At 39.1% G+C, this 19,475-nt stretch overlaps 1 protein-coding gene across 2 annotated transcripts in view; it reads left to right on the plus strand.

Annotated features, from left to right (window-relative positions):
• The window catches only part of ALDH7A1 (aldehyde dehydrogenase 7 family member A1), a 35,693-nt gene extending 18,033 nt beyond the window's left edge, over positions 1-17,660 (plus strand). Inside the window, exons 9-18 of one of the 2 annotated variants that reach the window (XM_081499015.1) lie at positions 453-550; positions 3,065-3,106; positions 5,298-5,392; positions 7,201-7,285; positions 8,253-8,359; positions 10,681-10,797; positions 12,003-12,100; positions 12,339-12,412; positions 13,664-13,739; positions 15,288-17,660. In XM_081499015.1, the coding sequence (XP_081355141.1) occupies positions 453-550; positions 3,065-3,106; positions 5,298-5,392; positions 7,201-7,285; positions 8,253-8,359; positions 10,681-10,797; positions 12,003-12,100; positions 12,339-12,412; positions 13,664-13,739; positions 15,288-15,342 (847 nt within the window). In that variant the 3' untranslated portion in view covers positions 15,343-17,660. The remainder of the gene's footprint in view (positions 1-452; positions 551-3,064; positions 3,107-5,297; positions 5,393-7,200; positions 7,286-8,252; positions 8,360-10,680; positions 10,798-12,002; positions 12,101-12,338; positions 12,413-13,663; positions 13,740-15,287) is intronic. The other variant, XM_081499016.1, reaches the window with a different exon arrangement.
• Positions 17,661-19,475: the final 1,815 nt, after the last annotated feature.

Consider the following 19,475-nt stretch of genomic DNA (forward strand, 5'->3'; position numbering starts at 1 on the left):
CTAAGTCAGCTTCCATGGGGGATGATTAGGATATTTCCATACAGTCTTTGCACTTCTTTTTCAAAAATATATTTTAATTATTTTATTCGAAGAGTTTGTTTTTGGTCAAGCCATGAGGCATGCAGGATCTTGGTTCCCTGACCAGGGATTGAACCCGTGCACCCTGCATTGGGAGCATAGAGCCTTAACCACTGGACCACCAGGGAAGTCCCTAAACTTTTAATTCTTGAAAGAATCAGTTTTAAGAGACTTCAAAATAACTGAGATGCTCATCAAGGAAATGCTACAGTTGCAATGTCCAGTCACCCATTAGTACAAGAAGGAATATCTTCCTTAACAATATCCTTGAGGTGATTTCTGTTTATGGAGAGCTCCCAGAATGGGTTAGGCACTGTCAGATGGCACCATTGCTGGGTTTCTCTGCTTGGGTGACCGTGTCTGTTCCCCTGCAGCACAGCAATGGCCAAGGATGAGCGAGTGGACCTGTTGTCCTTCACCGGAAGCACGCAGGTGGGAAAACAGGTGGCCCTTATGGTACAGGAGAGGTTTGGTAAGTGTTGGCTTTATAATGAGCATTTTAATACCCTCAACGATGGATGTGCGCTCTAAAGACTGGGTTTTTTCCATGGATTATTTGACTGACTGTCCAAGTAAAAGAAAAGATATAGTTAATAGTGGGTTAATATTACCAGCAGATATAATATCATAATTTGGAAAAGGATGTCATTCCCTCCCTGACTGTAGTAGAATCATATCAAATGTATTTATTAATCTGTATCAGACCAGTTTAGTAAGTAAAAAAAGAAAACTCGCAATTTAAACAGGACCATTCAGAGTACAGGACCTAGAGTGAATGTGGTGTAGAAGACTTGAGTCTGTTCTTCTCTCATTTATGATGTAGCGCTCGGTGGCTTTGGTAATAACAGTCCCATCCCCGTGTAATTTAATATCCACTTGATGCTTAGACTTCCCTGGTGGCTCAGTGGTAAAGAATCCACCTGCCACTGCAGGTAACATGGGTTTGATCCCTGATCCAGGAAGATCCTACATGTCTTGAAGCAGCTAAGCTGTGCGCAACTATTGAGCTGGTGCTCTTGAGCCCAGAAGCCACAACTATTGAAGCCTACACGCCCAAGAGCCCCGTGCTCTGCGACAAAAGAAGCCACCTCAATGAGAAGCCCACACACCAGAGAGTAGCCCCCTCTATCTGTGCCTAGAGAAAAGCCCGCGCAGCAAGGAAGACCCAAGAGAGCCAAAAATAAAATAATTTTTAAAAAATCCTTTAAAAATAAAAATCCATTTGATGCTTAACTGTTTCAGAGTAGTGGAGGTGAGAACATACTCTCCTGTTGTCACATATGCTCCTAATATCACAAGTAAATAAAAGTTACTTACATAGAAGCTGATTTTGAAGTGCAGTTAAGAAAAAAAATATATATATTTAAAAGGTCAGTAGTAAACACAGCTCTAAGTTGAGGCAAACAAATCTCAAATCTCAGTGCTCAGGAGTATAAAATGAGAATGGTGTACATAGCCTCCTGTATATCTTCCTAGAATGTAAGTTGGCAGTGTATATCAGGATATACACTTTGGCCCTGACCTAAGTAGATAATCGAGAGGTAGGTAATCAATAACCAATATATTCAACACTAGAGAAGTTGTTAAATAAAAGTTGGCTTATATCATTGTGATGGAATGCTATATTGTGATGTTTAAAAAAAAGCTCTTAATAATTTAGAGAAAAGGTGTAGGTTTTTATTAAGGAAATAAAGCAAAATTGATTATTATGATCTCAACTGAATATAGATGTATAGGAAAGAGATTGGAAGGCACTGTATCAAATTATGAGGAGAGATTTCATGGTAACTTTTGCCATGCCTCTGGCTTATTTGATTCTTTTTTTTTTCCAAATAATTTTTTACAATGAGCACATAATTTTTAAACTTTTTAATTGTGGTAATATATACATATGTATATATAACAAAGCTTAACTTTTTATATATATATATATGTAAATATATTTTAACTATACAATTCAGTTGCATTAAGTACATTTGCACTTATATTGTTGTGAAACTGTCACCATCATCCATTTCCAGAACATTTTTTGTCTTCCCAACTCTCTACCCATTAAAAACCAACTCCTTATTTCTTCCTTCTCCTAGCCCTTGGAAACAAGCATTGTATTTTCTGTCTCAGACTTGACTATTTTAAGAACTTCCTCTTATAAGTAGAATCATACAGTAGATATCTTTCTGTGTCTCAGTTATTTCACATAGCATAGTATCTTCAAGGTTTACCCATGTTGTAGCATGTGTCAGAACTTCCTTTTTAAGACTGAATAATATTCCATTGTGTGGATATACCACTGTTTATTTATCTATGCATTTTTCAGTAGATACTTGGGTTGATTCTACCTTTTAGCTCTTGTGAAAAATGCTTTTGCAAATACTACTCAGGTCCCTGTTTACTTCTTATGGTTAAGTACCCAGAGGTGGAATTGTTAGATCTTATTGTAGTACTGTGTTTAAGTTCTTGAGAAATTGTCACATTGTCATATAATTTTCCTTGGTGACTGTACCATTTTACACTAACTGTTTAGAGTTTAAGGAGATATAATTTCGAGCTTAGAGAAATTCCAAGACTAACACGAAGAATCCTATATACTCTTTAACAAGTTTTACCAGTCACTTGCCCCATTTTTAAAATCACTTTCTCTTCAGTAGCACACACACACATACACACACAAAAACACGTATATATTGTGAGAGTATGTTGTTTTTGAACCTTTTGAGAAAGTTGAAGACATTGTATTCCTCTAAGTATGGTTACGTATTTCCTAAGAACAAGGACTTTCTGTCGTATAACCATTATACAGTTATTAAAATCAGTCATCTGGACATGAATGCAATGCTCATTCTTCTTTCTTTTCATTAAGGTACAACTGGTTTATGCTTATGCTATATTTTAAATCTGAAAGTAAAACAAATGGGATAGGCTGTGGTTTGCAGGTATGTGCAATAAACTGAAATAGGCATTAATTTGTGTTTATATATTTTTAAAGGGAGAAGTTTGTTAGAACTTGGAGGAAACAATGCCATTATAGGTAAGGCTGCCTTGTTTGTTTGTTTTCTAGTTGACATATCTTCAGTAGTCATCCTGAATGTGTAGAACTTGTGTGAGGACTCATCTGCTCTTTGTGGTTTGAGATCTAACTCCCGTGCGTGGGAACTTTTCCTTGAGACAGAACACAGCGTGTTCATGTTTGGAAAATGTTACCTGGGGCTTAGAACCTGCGTGTGAGGCTTTCTAATGTGGCATGTTGCTTGTTCTCCTATTTTTTTTTTTTTTAAACTGGCCACATGTTTCTCTAGAATAAATAAGTCACTCTTATATGATCTGTCGGAGAAGGCAATGGCACCCCACTCCAGTACTCTTGCTTGGAAAATCCCATGGACGGAGGAGCCTGGTAGGCTACAGTCCATGGGGTCGCTAAGAGTCGGACACGACTGAGCGACTTCACTTTCACTTTTCCCTTTCATGCACTGGAGAAGGAAATGGCAATCCACTCCAGTATTCTTGCCTGGAGAAACCCAGGGACGGCGGAGCCTGATGGGCTGCCGTCTATGGGGTCGCACAGAGTCGGACACGACTGAAGCGACTTAGCAGCAGCAGCAGCAGCAGCATATGATCTGTTCCCAGAAATACTAGTTTGTCTTCGGTGGAATATTGAGTGCTTTTATATTGGGAAGGAACACTTCCTTAAGGTATTTTGTCATTTAGCTATAGTCTTAGAGATTATTTACTTCTCTTTTTCACTTGTTTGACACAAAAGGAAATAGTCTACCAGCATAACTTCTGGATAATATAATGAATATGAATTGGTTGAGACTTCATAGAATCATGAATTTTATGATAAAAAAACTTCCTAATTGTACATTGCTATCATTATCGTGTTTAATGCTTTTGTGTTTGTGGGGAACACCAGGAATAAAAAAAGTGTATGATGAAGGATTTGTTCTGGATGCACTTCTAATCTTGTAAAAGAGAGCTGATTAAAAAATACAGTTAGCATTTATTGATCACTAGGCATTTGACAAGTACTGTGATAAGCTGTTTCATATGCCATATGTCATTTAATCCCCACAATAGTCCCATGAGGCAGATACCTTTATTAATCTCATTTGAAGGTTACACTTAGGCTAAAATGATATCTGCCTGAAGTGACAGAGTCAGCATTTCTATCCTGGCAATCAGACCCCAGGGCACAGCTCTCTTTCTAAAACTCCTTCCTATTGTCCATTAGTACCCCAGATAATAGTATTCCATTTTATGGATGAGGAAGCTGAGGCTTAAAAAGGTAAAATAATACAACGAAAAAAGGGATGGGGATGGATAAGAACCTTCGTCTGTTTGGCTGTACAGACTGCCTTCTTAACCATCACATTAGTCTGAGAATGCTATTAGACTGGACAGGGGAAAATTGAGGATGTAAAAGGCAATTGGGACTAAGTTTATGGAGGGGGTGGAAAGGAAGGAGTTACAAGTAATACAATGTATCACTGGAAGGGTTAATCTTGTAAAGACAATGCTAGTTTTTTGTTCAGAGGGCAAAAGAGTAGCAGGAAGGAATATAGACAAAAGGGGAGAGGAATCTGGAAGTGATTTTGCGTTGATCTCTTCAGAGTTGCAGAGGAAGCAGGAAAGGGCTTGGTGTGTGATCACTTCAAGATTTTCCGCGAAGTGCAGGCTGAGGTCACCTGGTGCAGGAGTAAAGGGCACGAGGGGTTTGAGAGATTTGAAAAAACTTCTGTACAGGGGGCAACAAGTGGCATTTAAGGGAAGGGACTGATGCAGGTGAGGGTGTAGATATTGTTAGAGAGTTTGGTTTGATGGTGGTAATAAATCAGAAGGGTCCCAATCGGCTCTCTATGGCCCAGGGAAGCTGCCGTTGTAATTGGCCGTGGGGTTGAGGGTGGAGGCAAGTAAAACTGACAAAGACGACAGTGTCTTAGAGAAGCGATCACATGGGGGTGCAGACAAGGCTTAGTCAGCACCAGAAACTCCCGAGAGGTGAAAGATAAGGCAAGTCAGAAGAGGATGAACTCATCGCTCTAGTCTCCTATCATTTCCCCTGGGAGGGAAGTTGCCCCTGCAGTGTGAACCTGCTCATCTCATAGAAATAGTTCTGAGGTTCTCTTCCTGCGCTTTCTAAAGGCATCATCTTACATCATTTAGTGTCAAGTATCTTGTCTGCCTGCTTCACGACACTGACGGGTACCTTTTGTTTCTCTAAGCTTTTGAAGATGCAGACCTCAGCTTAGTCGTCCCCTCAGCTCTTTTTGCAGCCGTGGGGACAGCCGGCCAGAGGTGTACCACCGCGAGGCGCCTGGTGAGTGTCTGCACGGGCATGTGAGAGGGTCCTGCTTTTCCATTGCCATTTTTTAATACACTGTACCATTCAGGAAGCGTGATAGAAGCGCTACTAGAAACCTGCGGTTTCTGAACGTGGTTGACGCTCCTGCTCTGTTCTGTGCTCATGGCACATTTCTGCTGGTCAGCCAGGGTCTCTGCCTCGGTTCTGCCCCAAGCTGGATGTGGTCAAGCCCTCACTGGAGTTGGACTTGGGAGATTAGACCTGCTTTCAATCCTGCACCTAACAATGTGGACAGAGTCTCAGGTCACTTAGACAATAAAACAACCTAAACACCCTATGGGGTCGCAAAGAGTCGGACGCGACGTAGAGCCTGAACAGCAGCAACAAAACATTTGAAAAATTCGAAACTGTTTGCTAAACGATAGACACTTTTGGCTTTTTTATAAAGACATTCTAAGTAGTAAAATACTTTAAAAATTAAAAAAACTTTGGCCTGTAAGTCAAATCTTGGATTTGACTTGATGTGACATACTTTTCTGTAAAGTAAATGTGTGTGTATTCTCTCTTTAGAAATGTCTAAGTCTGTACACGTAGTGTGTGGGGCACATAAATAGTAAGTGAATATGATGAGAGTGGTTTCCCTTCAGTGTTTGGGGCTTGGGAAGTTTAATATCCACACTTAGTTTTGGGCTGGATTTTAAAATGTTTTTTTATGGGATACAACCTTGATTTTCATGACTTGTGCTACTGTAAACTTGTGCCAAACAAGTTTTAATTAGGCAGAAAATTTGGCTACATTTGCCTTTTTAAAAGTAATTATTGTTGAGTTTTCCTCCTGTCATTAAAAAAAAAAAATTGAATTATGGAGAAATTAGCTTTGAGTTTTTCCTCTCACCCACAATGAATGTGAACAAATTCTTTATAAGGTTAGCATAATCTAAATTAGAATAAGATAATAGGGAAATTAATTCTTTACTTTTGCCATGACTTCTCATTTTCACTTTTCTTATATTTTACAATGAATGAATATCAATATTTTCTTTGTTTTTACATTATTCAGTTGAAGTTCTCAAAAACATCTAAGCTACAATGTTCATAAAGTATTTACAATTTATTAAATTTGTTCACCTTAAGCATTTATTACATTAAAAGCTTAGAAGGAAACAGGCATACTCCAAAATATTATAGTCTTAATTACATGGCAAACTATGAAATGATGTGAATGTCAAGCATTTCTTTATTTGGTTAACTTTTGTTTTTCCTTTGTGTCCTGGAGCAAATACGCATAGCTATGCTTTCCATTAAGTGTCAAATATTAAAGGATACTATTGGTCATAACCCAAATCAATTTCTATAGGGACAGTAGTGTCTTTAGAAAAATCCACTCCAGTACTACACACCTCTGTATGATTTATCATTGGCCCTCTGTATTCAAAATCTTCTGTTTCAACCAACTGTGAACCATGTAGTCCTGTAGCATTTATTCTAGAAAAATATTTTTATACAGGGGGACTTGAGCAGTTCAAACCCATGTTGTTTCAGGGTCACCTGTATAAATCAGTACTATTAAGAAAAATTGGGATAATTCCCTGGCAGTCTAGTGGTTAGGACTCTGAGATTTCACTGCTGAGGGCATGGGTTCAATCCCTGGCCAGGGAACTAAGATCCCACAGCTTCATGAGGCGGCCAAAAAAAAAAAAGGCTGCAGGAAAAAAAGAAAATTGTACATTGTTAACAATTTTGTGCGTTTATTTGTACTATTTATATGTACCATTTAATAGTATATTTGTATTTCCTAATCCCTTGAATGTTTCTTCATTTAGTTCTTACATGAAAGCATCCACGATGAAGTTGTCAATAGACTTAAAAAGGCCTACGCACAGATCCGTGTTGGGAACCCTTGGGACTGTGAGTATATGGTTGATTTCAGAGATTTTCTTTTGAACTGCTGGTGTTAATAAGAGTTTCTGATTTTCTACTTATGTATATGTATATGTGTGTATATATATATTTATATATATATTTTCCCTGTTCTGAGAGGCCCAAGGGAATATGAACCAGGTTATTATTAGGCATTTAGGGTGACAAGTCTGCTCCAAGTTAGGATCTGAGTGTTTCATGTGAGCTGCTGGGTGAGCTTGGGAAATGATCTTGAGATGGGGTGAGTTTGATGAGCTTCTCCTTCTCCATTTCCCTCTTTGGAGTTACCACCATCTTCCCTCAGGCAAGGTGGCGAGAGGCACCTACCTGACTTTTCTGCTTCCATTTCTGCCTTCCATCATAACCAAAGCAATTTTTTAAATGTAATTAGATAATTTACTCTCTTGCTTAACACATTCATTGCTTTTGGACTAAAACTTCGATGCCTTTGGAGCCCTGTTTTAGCAAGCTTACAGTCTTGCATGGTCTGATCTTGTTTCCACCCTACCACCCAACCCTCTGTGCACCCTTAACTTGTTCACGACTGCTGGGCCTATGAAGTTCTGAGAGAATAGTCACCCTGTAATGAATAAGCAGAGCCTATATCTTGACTGCAGTGCTCTGATGAATTGATAGCTCTTTGCCTAGATTTGACCCTCCATGTTTCTCTATAGAAAGCATATTAGGACTCAGTCATACCTGCTTTTTTGCATATCTTCTGTGGCTGCTTTTGCACTGCATTGGTGGAGTTGAGTAGTCATGGCAGAGACCACATGTGTCACACCAAGCATTAAATAGTTACTGTCTGTCTCTTTGCAGAGAAAGGTTGCTGAAACCTCCTGCTCTAAACTGAAGTGATGTATGAAGGGATTGGTCTGCTCATTGGGATAGCTGTTAGAATAATAAAATGATGCCTTTTAGGGTGAAATGAAGAGCATTTTTTTTTTCTCTCCAGCTAACGTTCTCTATGGGCCACTCCACACCAAACAGGCAGTAAGCATGTTTCTTGGAGCAGTGGAAGAAGCAAAGAAGGAAGGTGGCACCGTTGTCTATGGTGGCAAGGTAATGACCACTAGAGCTAAGGACTTTCTTTTCCTTTTGCGTACAGGTAGGCTCTGGGTAAATCGATGAAGTGTCCCTGACTGCCAGTTTTCTTTTCTGCATTCCTTTTGCAACAGTGAAGTAAGTACATATTTGAAAGAATGACAATGTAACACGCAAAAAGACACAACTCAGAGCCAAGGATATCTTTGAATTGAGTGCCTGGCAATTTGTATGGAAGGAAGATGAAGACCTCTTTTTCATGGCACATGGGAAGACTATGTTCAGTGCAGTTTAAATCTGCATTCAGTAGTGATTTTTAAGTCATTTAAGGCAGAGAATCAAAAAAAGATACACACTACAAGCATTTTAATTTAACACATATTACTGTTGTCAATGGAAAATTAATTAGTTGGTTTAAGAAAGAAATGGAAAATTTTATTTGAGCCAAGTTGAGGATTATAACCCAGGAACAGCATCTTGGAAAGCTTCGAGAACCATTCTGCCTGTTAGAGTCAAGGCGTTTATAAAAGTATTTTAGACAGAGGGCTGTATATTAAATGACAGTTTACACAGTCTAGAGAAATGTCATCGTGACTCCTTACAAGATAATGAAGGAGTGTTATATTTTAAGGAATTGTCTTATTGGTGCTAGGAGAATGTTTACTCTTTATGGTTGAGCAGGTATTTCTGCTTATGGGGAGGTTTGGTTGACGCATAATACAGATACACAATGCACAGGAGAGGGGAGAAAGGAGGCCATAGGGCAGAGAAAGCTTTTGATGGTTAAATTTTTCTTGTCTTGCTGTAAAATATGAATTTCATTTCACACTCTATTTGTTTGATTCTTGAGATGTAGATCCAATGCATTTTCTTCATGTATGATAGAAATTTGTCTTCATCCTTGAATAAGCTATAAATATCATTTATTATCTACAGTGTATTTTCAGTTCTTTAAAAATCACAGTGAACTGAGTCTGGCAAAGCTCTCTGAGAGCAGAATCCTTTTAACATTGACATACCTACATTTCACCTGATAGAGATGTGTATGCATATTTGTATTTTTGTTACTTATTTACCTTGAGTGTTTTCTTTTTAAGCATATAACTTAATCTTTTTAGAAGTAACTTTTTTACCCCCTTGGGTAATATTTACTTAAGTTACATAAGGCAATATAGGATTACAGTAACAAATATAGCTGCTGCATACGAAACTGGGAGTAATACAGATGACTCTTGGTAAACATACAGCTCAAAAGGTGAGAGCAGAATTGTACAGGCAGACTGGAGAACTGACCACTGGCCAAGCAGCTTGCTGCTGGCATCAGAATATTTTATACACGTTACGTGGAGATGAACTAGTAATTTGGTTACGTGGAGCTTAGTTAGGAGGGTGTCTACAGCATGCACTTTTGGAGCTTTAGGTTTATGTGTTACTGTGCGTTAGTTTGCTAGGGCTGCCATAACAAAGCATCACAGACTGGGTGGCTTAAGCAACGCGTTTATTGCCTCACAGTTCTGGAGGCTGAGTCCACAGTTGAGATGCTGGCAAGTTTGGTTCTTCCTGATGAGGCCTCTGGCTTGCAGGTGGCCACCTTCTCTCAGTGTCTTCACATGGTCTGCCTGGAGAGAGGAGGTCCTTGGTGTCTCTTCTTAGGAGGAATTAGTTCTATCTGATAAGGGCCTCACCCACATGACCTCATTTAACTTTGCCTCCTTGAAGGTCCTGTCTTCAAATTTGTCATAGTGGAAAAGGTGAGGTTTAAGGCTTCAATGTAAGAATTGGGGAGGCAGTGGGGGGTGGGGTACATTGTAACAGGATGCATATAGATTACCTCTTTAAAAATTATGTGGGGTTAAAAATAGCCACCTGTAGCCACATTTTTCACTGTAACTTGGTCATGATGCATAGCCCAGCTCTCTGTCCTTGACCTTTTTTTCTTTTCTTTTTCTGACCAACTAAGTTAGAACCAATAGGTGGCAGAGAAATTTTCATTCATGATGGGAAGTTATTTTGGAGAAATAATTCACTTATAAATGATACTTATTTTTTTCCCAAAAGTATAGGCACGGGACTTCCCTGGAAGTCCAGTGGTTAAGACTTTGCCTTCCAATGCAGGGGGTGTGGGTTCGATCCCTGGTTGGGGAGCTGAGATCCCACATACCCCACCAAAAAACCGAAACATAGAAGCAATAATGTGAAAAATTTAATAAAAACTTTAAAAATGGTCCGTATCAAAAAAAAAAAAAAAAAACACCTTAAAGTATAGGCAAAGATGGTATCCTCTGAACCAAAGAACCAAAAGCAAATGTTCTTGGTTTTATTTCCTTTCTCTACTGCAGGTTATGGATCGCCCTGGAAATTATGTAGAACCGACAATTGTGACAGGTCTTGACCATGATGCATCCATTGTACACACAGAGACTTTTGCCCCGATTCTTTATGCCTTTAAATTCAAGGTAAAATGTGGATTCCTTCTCTCTTTTGTCTAGTTTAATATTGAAACAAATGAGAAGACCAGGAGAAAATAAAGGCATATTAAATTTCACTCAGTTAGCCTTTGGGGAGATTTTATAAAATGACTGATTAGTAGAGATTTGAAAGTTAAGGACAAAATATGATGATCCGAACACTTTAAACAATAAAGCATGTTAAGCTAGATGCCAGGAGAATTGAGACAAGCCAAGGGCCAATGTTAAAATTGATGGAGAATGTGGCACACATTGTCTGTATCACCTGATTCTGAGCTGTGTATGCTGTGCAATCATCTCGTGCACAAAAGGGCCCAGGTAGTTTGATAGTCTGAGTGCTCAATATCAATGGACAAAATGAGAAGATACAAACATACAGTTACAACCTGTATCAGAGGACAGAGGTTTCAGCAGACGTAGGTATCTAGAGGGTCTCCTTCCTCACGTGCAACAGGCCCTACTCTGCCAGCAGAAGCTTAGAGATTGAATCGAGGCTTGGCTACTATGATTAACAGTTAAAGGGTAATGAGACATACCTTGTTGCAATTATGTGATTGCATGAATTAAAATCTTGCTTTAAATTGTCTATTATTGTTCCACATAATGTGACCATAAATTGTAATTTCATGTTTTGTCGTGTGTCTACGTGTTTGAGTTCCCAAGCGTATCATTTAGCCCCTCTTGCCTAGTCTGTAAATTTGGGATAACACTGAGCCTGTGTCATTGGCTGAAAATTAAATATATAAATGTTATGTTCAATGCCTAGGTCAGTGTGTTTGTGTTGCATGTAGTAAGAGCTTAGTAAATAATAGATCTTATATGTAGTGGCTTGAATGGAAGAATGTACTTGTGTGTGTGTGTTTTATATTTATTTATTTATTTGGCTGTGCTGGGTCTTCATATGGAAACTGTTAGTTGCAGCATATGGGATCTGCTTCCCTGATGAGGGATGGAACCCAGATCCCCAGTGTTGGGAGCACTGAGTCTTAGCCACTGGACAGCCAAACAAGTCTCCTTATATGTTTTTCTCAAAGTTCATTTGAGGGGAAGATCCCACAAAGCACTGTATTAGGAAGATGTTGACTCCTTAGTTCCCCTACGATTATACTGGTAAATTTTATGGAATGAGTTTACCATTAGTGATTGGACCTAACACTGTATCATCTAACAGCTTCCAATGTCTATCCTTTTAGAATGAAGATGAGGTCTTTGCATGGAATAATGAAGTCAAACAGGGACTTTCAAGTAGCATCTTTACCAAGGATATGGGCAGAATCTTTCGCTGGCTTGGGTATAACTTTGTCTATTTTGAAAATGTATGTAAGTCTGATTTGTGTTGAATGGACTTTACAAAAAAGAAAATGAAGCCATTATAGGTGAAAATCTGTTTTTCAGCATTGACATTCTTGGAAGTTTTGTTCGGCTTATTTATTCATTTTTGTGTGTATATATATACATATATATATATATATATATTTTAAACATCCCTATATTTTGCTTTCACTGTGCCTCCCTTTTTATATACGCAGACCAAAAGGATCAGATTGTGGCATCGTAAACGTCAACATTCCAACAAGTGGGGCTGAGATTGGAGGTGCATTTGGTATGTAGAGAATCCTTTTTCCTTTACCATGTTGGACATGTGTGAAACATTGTCTGCCAAGAAAGCATAGAGACTTGGTACCCAAAGCTTTTATTGGGAGTTGGTCACACAGGCATGCAAGGCCTAACATGCCCCCAAATTTCAGACTCTCAGAAGCAAAGCAGGTATTAAACGTAAACTACATTGTTTGCCCAGGGAGACGGTATGGGGAACTGGTTAGCCTGTACATTTCCAGATGCTGGCGGCATTGGAAACAGATCTGCCGTGTATTTTCTGCACGGATTGTAACTTTTCTCAGACTTTGAACTTATAACATACTTGTCTTCTGGTTTCCATTACTGTAGTTGAAAAACCCAATCCACTTTGATTTCTGATCTTTTCCCTCATTTCAAAAGTTTGGGGTCTATTATTTATGTCTGATGTTCTGAAATTCTTCAGTAATGTGCCTCTGGAGATTGTGGTAAAATTCTAGTCAGTGAGCTAGTAATTGGCCTTAGCATTGAAACTCACAGGCTTTAGTTGTGGAAAGTTTTTGATAGTTTTGTTTTGGTGGTGGTTGAGTTTTTTTCCCTTTGATTTTTTTCTGTTTTAATTTCTAGAACTCCTATTATTTGAATGTTATCTCTTGAAGAATTATCTAATTTTGTGTTTTTTTCCTTTTATCTGTCTCATTAGTCTTTTTGAGAGATTTTGTTAAACTTTTCTTCTAATCCTTCTCTCAAGTTTTTTCTCCTCTGCTCTTACAAAAAACGATATTAAGTGTACTTTGATGGCATACTTTTAAATGTAACCTTTTCTTGTTTTGTGGAATCATTATCTTTTTATAATCTCTTTAAAAATATTAATATAACATTTAAACATTTTATTAAAAGATCAGTTTATGTATATTTTAGAAAATTATATACAGATAAGCATAAATGGAAAAATAAATTATATTTCCCTTCTCGAGAAGTTTCTACTCTTAACACCTTGGTCTAACGGTAAGGTTTATTTTTAAGGTTTCCTTCTGCTGCTTGATATTTCTATTTTCTGTTCATGCCTTTAACTTTATTTTTCAAAGCAGTTCCCTTTGTTTGTGTTTGTTTTGGTCTCTGTCTTTTATTTATTTGTTTGCAGAGGAGCTACTGTGGCCACAGGTAAGGTAACTGGTCAGGTAGCTCTGGTCCGCTGTGTCTTCATTTCCATGATACTGAGTGGGAGCCCCCCCGGAGGCGCTGCTCAGAGTCATGAGCTATTTGTGCAATTTTCTAGGAGGAGAGAAGCACACTGGCGGTGGCAGGGAGTCGGGCAGTGACGCCTGGAAGCAGTACATGAGGAGATCTACTTGGTAAGAGAAGGCTTTGGGGAAGCGGTTTGGCCTTACAGCCTCTAGAACATGCTTCTGCACATTTCTGCTTTCTGCTCTGTTTGTGTAATTTGTCTTGATTTTCTGTTTCTAACATTCCACAGCTCTCCCCTCCCAGATCAGCCACTTGGTACTATTATTTTCCTAACTGTCTTGTCCAGCTTCAGTTAGTGCCCAGCACCTGACCATGAAACCAGTGGTTTCTGTCTAGGGACAGCACCGTAGCAGGACGCTTGGGGTCAGCCAGCAGGATGAAGTGGGAGAGGCTGTCCTTTGAGTTTTTCCCTTGGCTTCAGTTAACCTACCCCTGCAGTCTACCAGGGTAGAAGGACATGGAGGTGGGTGGGCTGCCTGCAGGCCTGGCTGGTGAGTGGCGGGGGGAGGATCTTGCTCTCTGGGAAGAGCGAGCATGAGCCTTGAAAGTAGAATAGCACGTTCACCCAGCACAAGGGTAGCTGGTGAGGGAACCTGTTGCTGGGAGATTTTGATTAGGACTTTTTACTTGTTTTCTATTTTCCCTCCCCTCTAAATAGAAATCACTTTATCCAAGTGCAATAAGATGGTATGTGAGGTTAGGCCCGTGTGGTGTTAGGTGTTAAAGGAGCACGGGTGAGGAACCAGGACACTGTCTTGGTCTCATTTACTGTTTCTCACTGGCTCTGGAACCTCAGAAGGAGCAGATAGGGGGTTCTCCAGCAACTTCATGTAGGCTAGGAATTTTTTTTCCCCTCCAGCTTTACTGAGGTATATAATTGACAAAATCGCAATATATTTAAAATGTATAACATGATGATTTACATATGCATACATTGTGAAAAGATTCCCACAGTCAAGTTAGCACATCCTTAATTAACCTCACAGCATTGTGTGTGTGTGCACGCACGTGCATGCGTGCTTAAGATCTACTCTTAGATTTTTGAATGTATGTCAGGAGTTTCTGAGGTGCTTTGGCTATGGCTTGTTTGGTCTCAGACATACGCGTGCTCTTTGCCTGATTCCCTTTTGTTGAAGACAGTCTTGTTCCTTTTATTTGTCTTGTGTACTTGGGATCTAGGGGACCAAGCATGTATTAATAGCTGCGGCCTTTTTGGAACCCATTTAATGGGGACACTCTGTGTCAGGAGTAAAGCCAGATGGCTAAGAGAGAACCTTTTACTTTCTAAATTATTATAGTTCCTTTTTTTTTCTATCAAATGTGAATCCCTGTGTTTTTCCTGCTAATTCACTGCACATTATTGAGAGACATAAAGAAGATGAAGTTATAGTCTCCATATTCTTACACGCTGAAAACCATGACTAACACATATGCTGTGCGTCTTTTCAGACTTTTGTGTTTCTCCTTTTTTTTCCTTTTATAAAACTGGATCTATACTAACTTTTTTGTATACTAATTTTTTTCACCAACTTATAACTTGAACATTTGCCCTTGTTAACATGCAGATCGGCTACATTTTTTTCATGGCATAAAATTTCCTCTATTACATGTGTACTATCCTTCTTTTAATTTTGTTCATTTTTTAACCCCCTTAGTACCATCAACTACAGTAAGGACCTTCCTCTGGCCCAAGGAATCAAGTTTCAGTAAAAAGTGCTTTAAATTGACGTTTCAAGTTTTTCATGCATTGTTGTAACTCTTTCTTCTGAAGAAGACAAAGAAAATGAGTATTTGCCTTGAATAAACGCATCATTTTGAATATGACGGTGGCTAATCCCTTATGCTTCTGAGGCCTAAATCAAGAGACTCATTTTTTAAAAATAAAAGTTTTCATGACACTGTCTCAAATAATAAAAAGTAGAGTAGTTGAATTTTTATGTTACTAGTAGTTACTGATTTTTTAAATTTAGTTACTGATTTTTTTAATTTTATAATTCAGAAAAAAAAATAGTACATGTCATGGTGGGAATTTGGAAAAAATCAGAACATAATAGAGAAGAAAATAGAAGTCTTGTCAACAGATGCAGGAACATCTCCTAAGCAAATAAAGAAATCAGTGGCGAGCTTGATTCATGTCACCCTCACACCCTGGAAAGGGTGTGATTGAAGAGTGTCCCTTGTTTATGGAGGACCATAGCAGTTATGCTTGTGGATCGACTTTCTGTTTAAGATGAATGAGAGCATTCATCACAATCACAGCTTCTCTCGCTCAGGATCACCTGTGTCACCCCAGAGGAAATTGGCGAGACAGAGATTTTGCCCCTGCCCCGCCTAGAACCTGCACCTGTGGATGACTGGACTTCTATGCAAAGCACCTCTGGATTTCTTAGGCAACCTCAGACCATCCTTTTTAGCTGTTAGGCTTCTGTAATTGCCTTTAGGTTTGTTCTTAGAGAATACCAAGTGTGTAGCTGCATGTGTTTGCATAGTTCACTTTGCTGAGCATCTGCCTCTTTCTCTTGAGAATCTGCCCAGGAGCCCCTGAAGTGGTTCAGCCAAGGGCCCCACCAAGTGCACACTGGCTTCTGCAGTTCCGTCTTCCTGGCAGCCTTCGCTCCTCTAATGGGTAGCAGCTGCCCACCACCTTGACTCCTGCCAGACTGGACTGGGCAGAAGCCTTGGAAGAAGATGATGTTTGTACAGGACCTGATGTGTCAGGATGTATTGGAGAGATTTAGACAATGGGCGAAGAGTTTGGGGTTGAGTTATGACAGAGAAGCAAGCAAATGAAAAGGCTAACCAATTATAAATTTGTCAGGGAAGGAAAGGTATTCGTAGCATGTTCCATGGCCCAGCTGTGACTAGTGTTCAGCTAGGTAAAGCTGTGATCAACCTTGACTATTAAGCCAAACATGGTGATAAACCTTTTGAGAGCATGTTGGCAGAAGTTCAGTGTATGAGAGTAGGTTAGAAAGGCAGGCAGTTTATGTTATGTTCTGTGGTAGAGAATCAATAATGTCTAAAATTACAAAACAGGAAATACCAACGTAGGCTTATAAAGATAGGGAGGAAATTCTGAAAAAAAATCTTTGCTTCAGGAGAAGGTAAATTGTTGGGGGTGAGGGACATGGAGAAGGAGGCATTGCTGTTTTCTGTAACAGGTCTTGTAGAGCTGTTTGTCTCTTTAAATCCAAGAGGATGTATAACTTTGATTAAAAATTAAAGCCAATGAAGAAGAAAATGATGTTGGAGAATCAGGTGCTTGAAATCCTGTTTCTTGATCCTGTTTCCACCACCCCCACTCTTAGCACACATACACGCACACTTGTCTCTTTCCCATTATCGAACTAGGGACTCCTTTTAAACATCTCATGAAATGCCAAGTTTTCTTCCATGTTTTGAAGTTCAGAATAGACTAAATCACCTTGTATTGATATATACATACTTTTTAATACAAGCTGATGATTGAGAAAATTACTCTGGGCATTTGTTTTTTTAATAAAAACCTTGCAGTGGTTTTTCTTTGTAAGTTACAGTGCTAGGTCTTGTAGCCCTGTCTATAGAATATAGCCTGAAGAAAATAAAGCACTATTTTAAAACATTTTTAGGAGCCGTGTAGTAACTGGCTGTTTTCATTTTGTTAAATTATATGACATTAATAGTGATTGAAATATTTTCTATACCCAGTTTTTTTCCAAGCATTTTATTTTGTAACAAGTATTCTGAAACACAAGCTGTGTCGGTGTTTTAATTTTTAAATTTTTACATTTATAATTTCTCTCCAATCAGCTATTTAAGAAGGTTCTCCATCTTCCTGTGTATCTCCTGAAGCCATGCCATGCTAGCCAATTTGAAATAATAATCTCCAAAACACTGGTGAGAGGGGTACCAGCAGCGCTAATCCTAGGTTATTAAAGTCAAGTTAAACTGATTCCAAAAGTTTTCTTTGAAACTAATTCAGTTTTACATGTTTCTAGCAACAAGGACATTTTTTGTTGTGACATTTATTAAAAAATTTTGCCTTTAAATGGCCCTCTTTGTTTTATTACTGACTTAATAAAAGTTACTCATATTTTTAGCCATAGAAGTTAAAATGTACACCTGTATGCATTATTTCTGGCCGTGTGATTTAAGGTGCTGGGAGTCCTAGTCCTGTGCTGCTGGTTACTGGTTACACTGAATCCCCTGTGACTGTCTGACCCTCCCTGAGTGTTGCAGCCATACTGAGAGAGTTCCCGCCTCCACAGTGGACCTGAGCAGCTGTGATTAGCGTTTCCACTCTACAGGACAGTAACAATTACAAAGATTAAAAAAAAATTTACAAAAGTAACATAGTGCCTGTCAATGGTAAGAGCTCAGTAAATGTTGGTTATTATTAGGGTGTGTTCTGTATTTTGCACTTTAAATTTTTTTTTTTTAATGTGTTTTCCTGAAAGTTAGAAGCATAGGTTTTTGAAAAGTGAAGTTCTTTGAAATGTTTATTGGAATCATAAATTTATAAGTAGGAAAGAGCCAATTTATAATACTCATTTTAAAAATCTAGGTATACGTTATCTGTTGAATTCAAATATTTATCATTCTTAGCAAAATTTATTCCTATAATCTACGATTTTAGTTGTCGGTTGGATTTTTCCTCTTTCCTTATGTGTAAATTGTTGCAGAGGCAGTTTTCTTCCCTGGGTAGATTAGGTGTGAAAATAGGACAGATTCAGTAACTCCTCAGCGTTTGCGATTTGTTGGTCTTTTCACTGGCAATTCTGCTGCTACTGCTAAGTCGCTTCAGTCGTGTCCGACTCTGTGCGACCCCATGGACGGCAGCTCACCAGGCTCCGCAGTCCCTAGGATTCTCTAGGCAAGAATACTGGAGTGGGTTGCCATTTCCTTCTCCAGTGCATGAAAGGGAAAAGTGAAAGTGAAGTTGCTCAGTCGTGTCCGACTCGTAGCGACCCCATGGACTGTAGCCTACCAGGCTCCTCCATCCATGGGATTTTCTAGGCAAGAGTACTGGAGTGGGGTGCCATTGCCTTCTCTGGCAATTCTAGAGTTTTCTATTAGAGGATTCTGGTCAGGAAAATTGCCTTCACGGTGTTGCCCTGCAGGTGGCGCTGTTGATCAGAGCAAGCGCCTCAGGTTGGCAGCGGAGTGAGTCAGTCGTTCGGACTCGAGGTATCGAGGAAGTCACCATGGAAAAGGTTTTGCGTTCAACTCAACGTGCTAAACTCAATGCCCGGCTTTTCTGAGCTTCTTTTCATTCCAGCATCATTGGTTACCCGCCGTCCCTACCTCCATCTGATAACTACACAGATCACCTTTGCTGCAGTTGATTATTGTGCTTAGGTAAAACATAAAGCTAAACTGTGATCCAGGCACTTTTCAAAGCACTTAAATATAAACCCAACATATCAATTCTACAAACTAGGTATTATGATCTTCATTTTACCAATGAGGAAACAGGTACAGAGAAGGGGTAAGCAACTTTCCTCAAGTCTCACTGCTGAAAAGGGATGGGACTGAAATTTGCACCCAAGTATTTTGGCCCCAGAGTTAGTGTCTGGTGACAGGAGTTGCAGCCCCTGAAACTGGAGCGCTAGCAATGCCTCCTTCCCAGCCTGTTTCTCAATCGCTAATCTTTCTTTTTTTTTTGGTAATGTTCTTTAATTTTTATATAATCATGAACTTAAAAATGGAAGTAACTTTTCCCCCTTTAAACTGAGAGTGTGTTGTTGACCTGATTCCACATCAACTCCAAGTACTTCAGGGTTTATTTCCCAGAAAATACATTTTACTATGTAATCATGTACAGTTGATGTGTTACTAATACTCTGATTCCATTCATCTTTTCA

Source organism: Giraffa tippelskirchi, chromosome 6, assembly GCF_054371585.1.
Source record: "Giraffa tippelskirchi isolate mGirTip1 chromosome 6, T2T-mGirTip1v1.2.pri, whole genome shotgun sequence".
Taxonomy (NCBI): domain Eukaryota; kingdom Metazoa; phylum Chordata; class Mammalia; order Artiodactyla; family Giraffidae; genus Giraffa; species Giraffa tippelskirchi.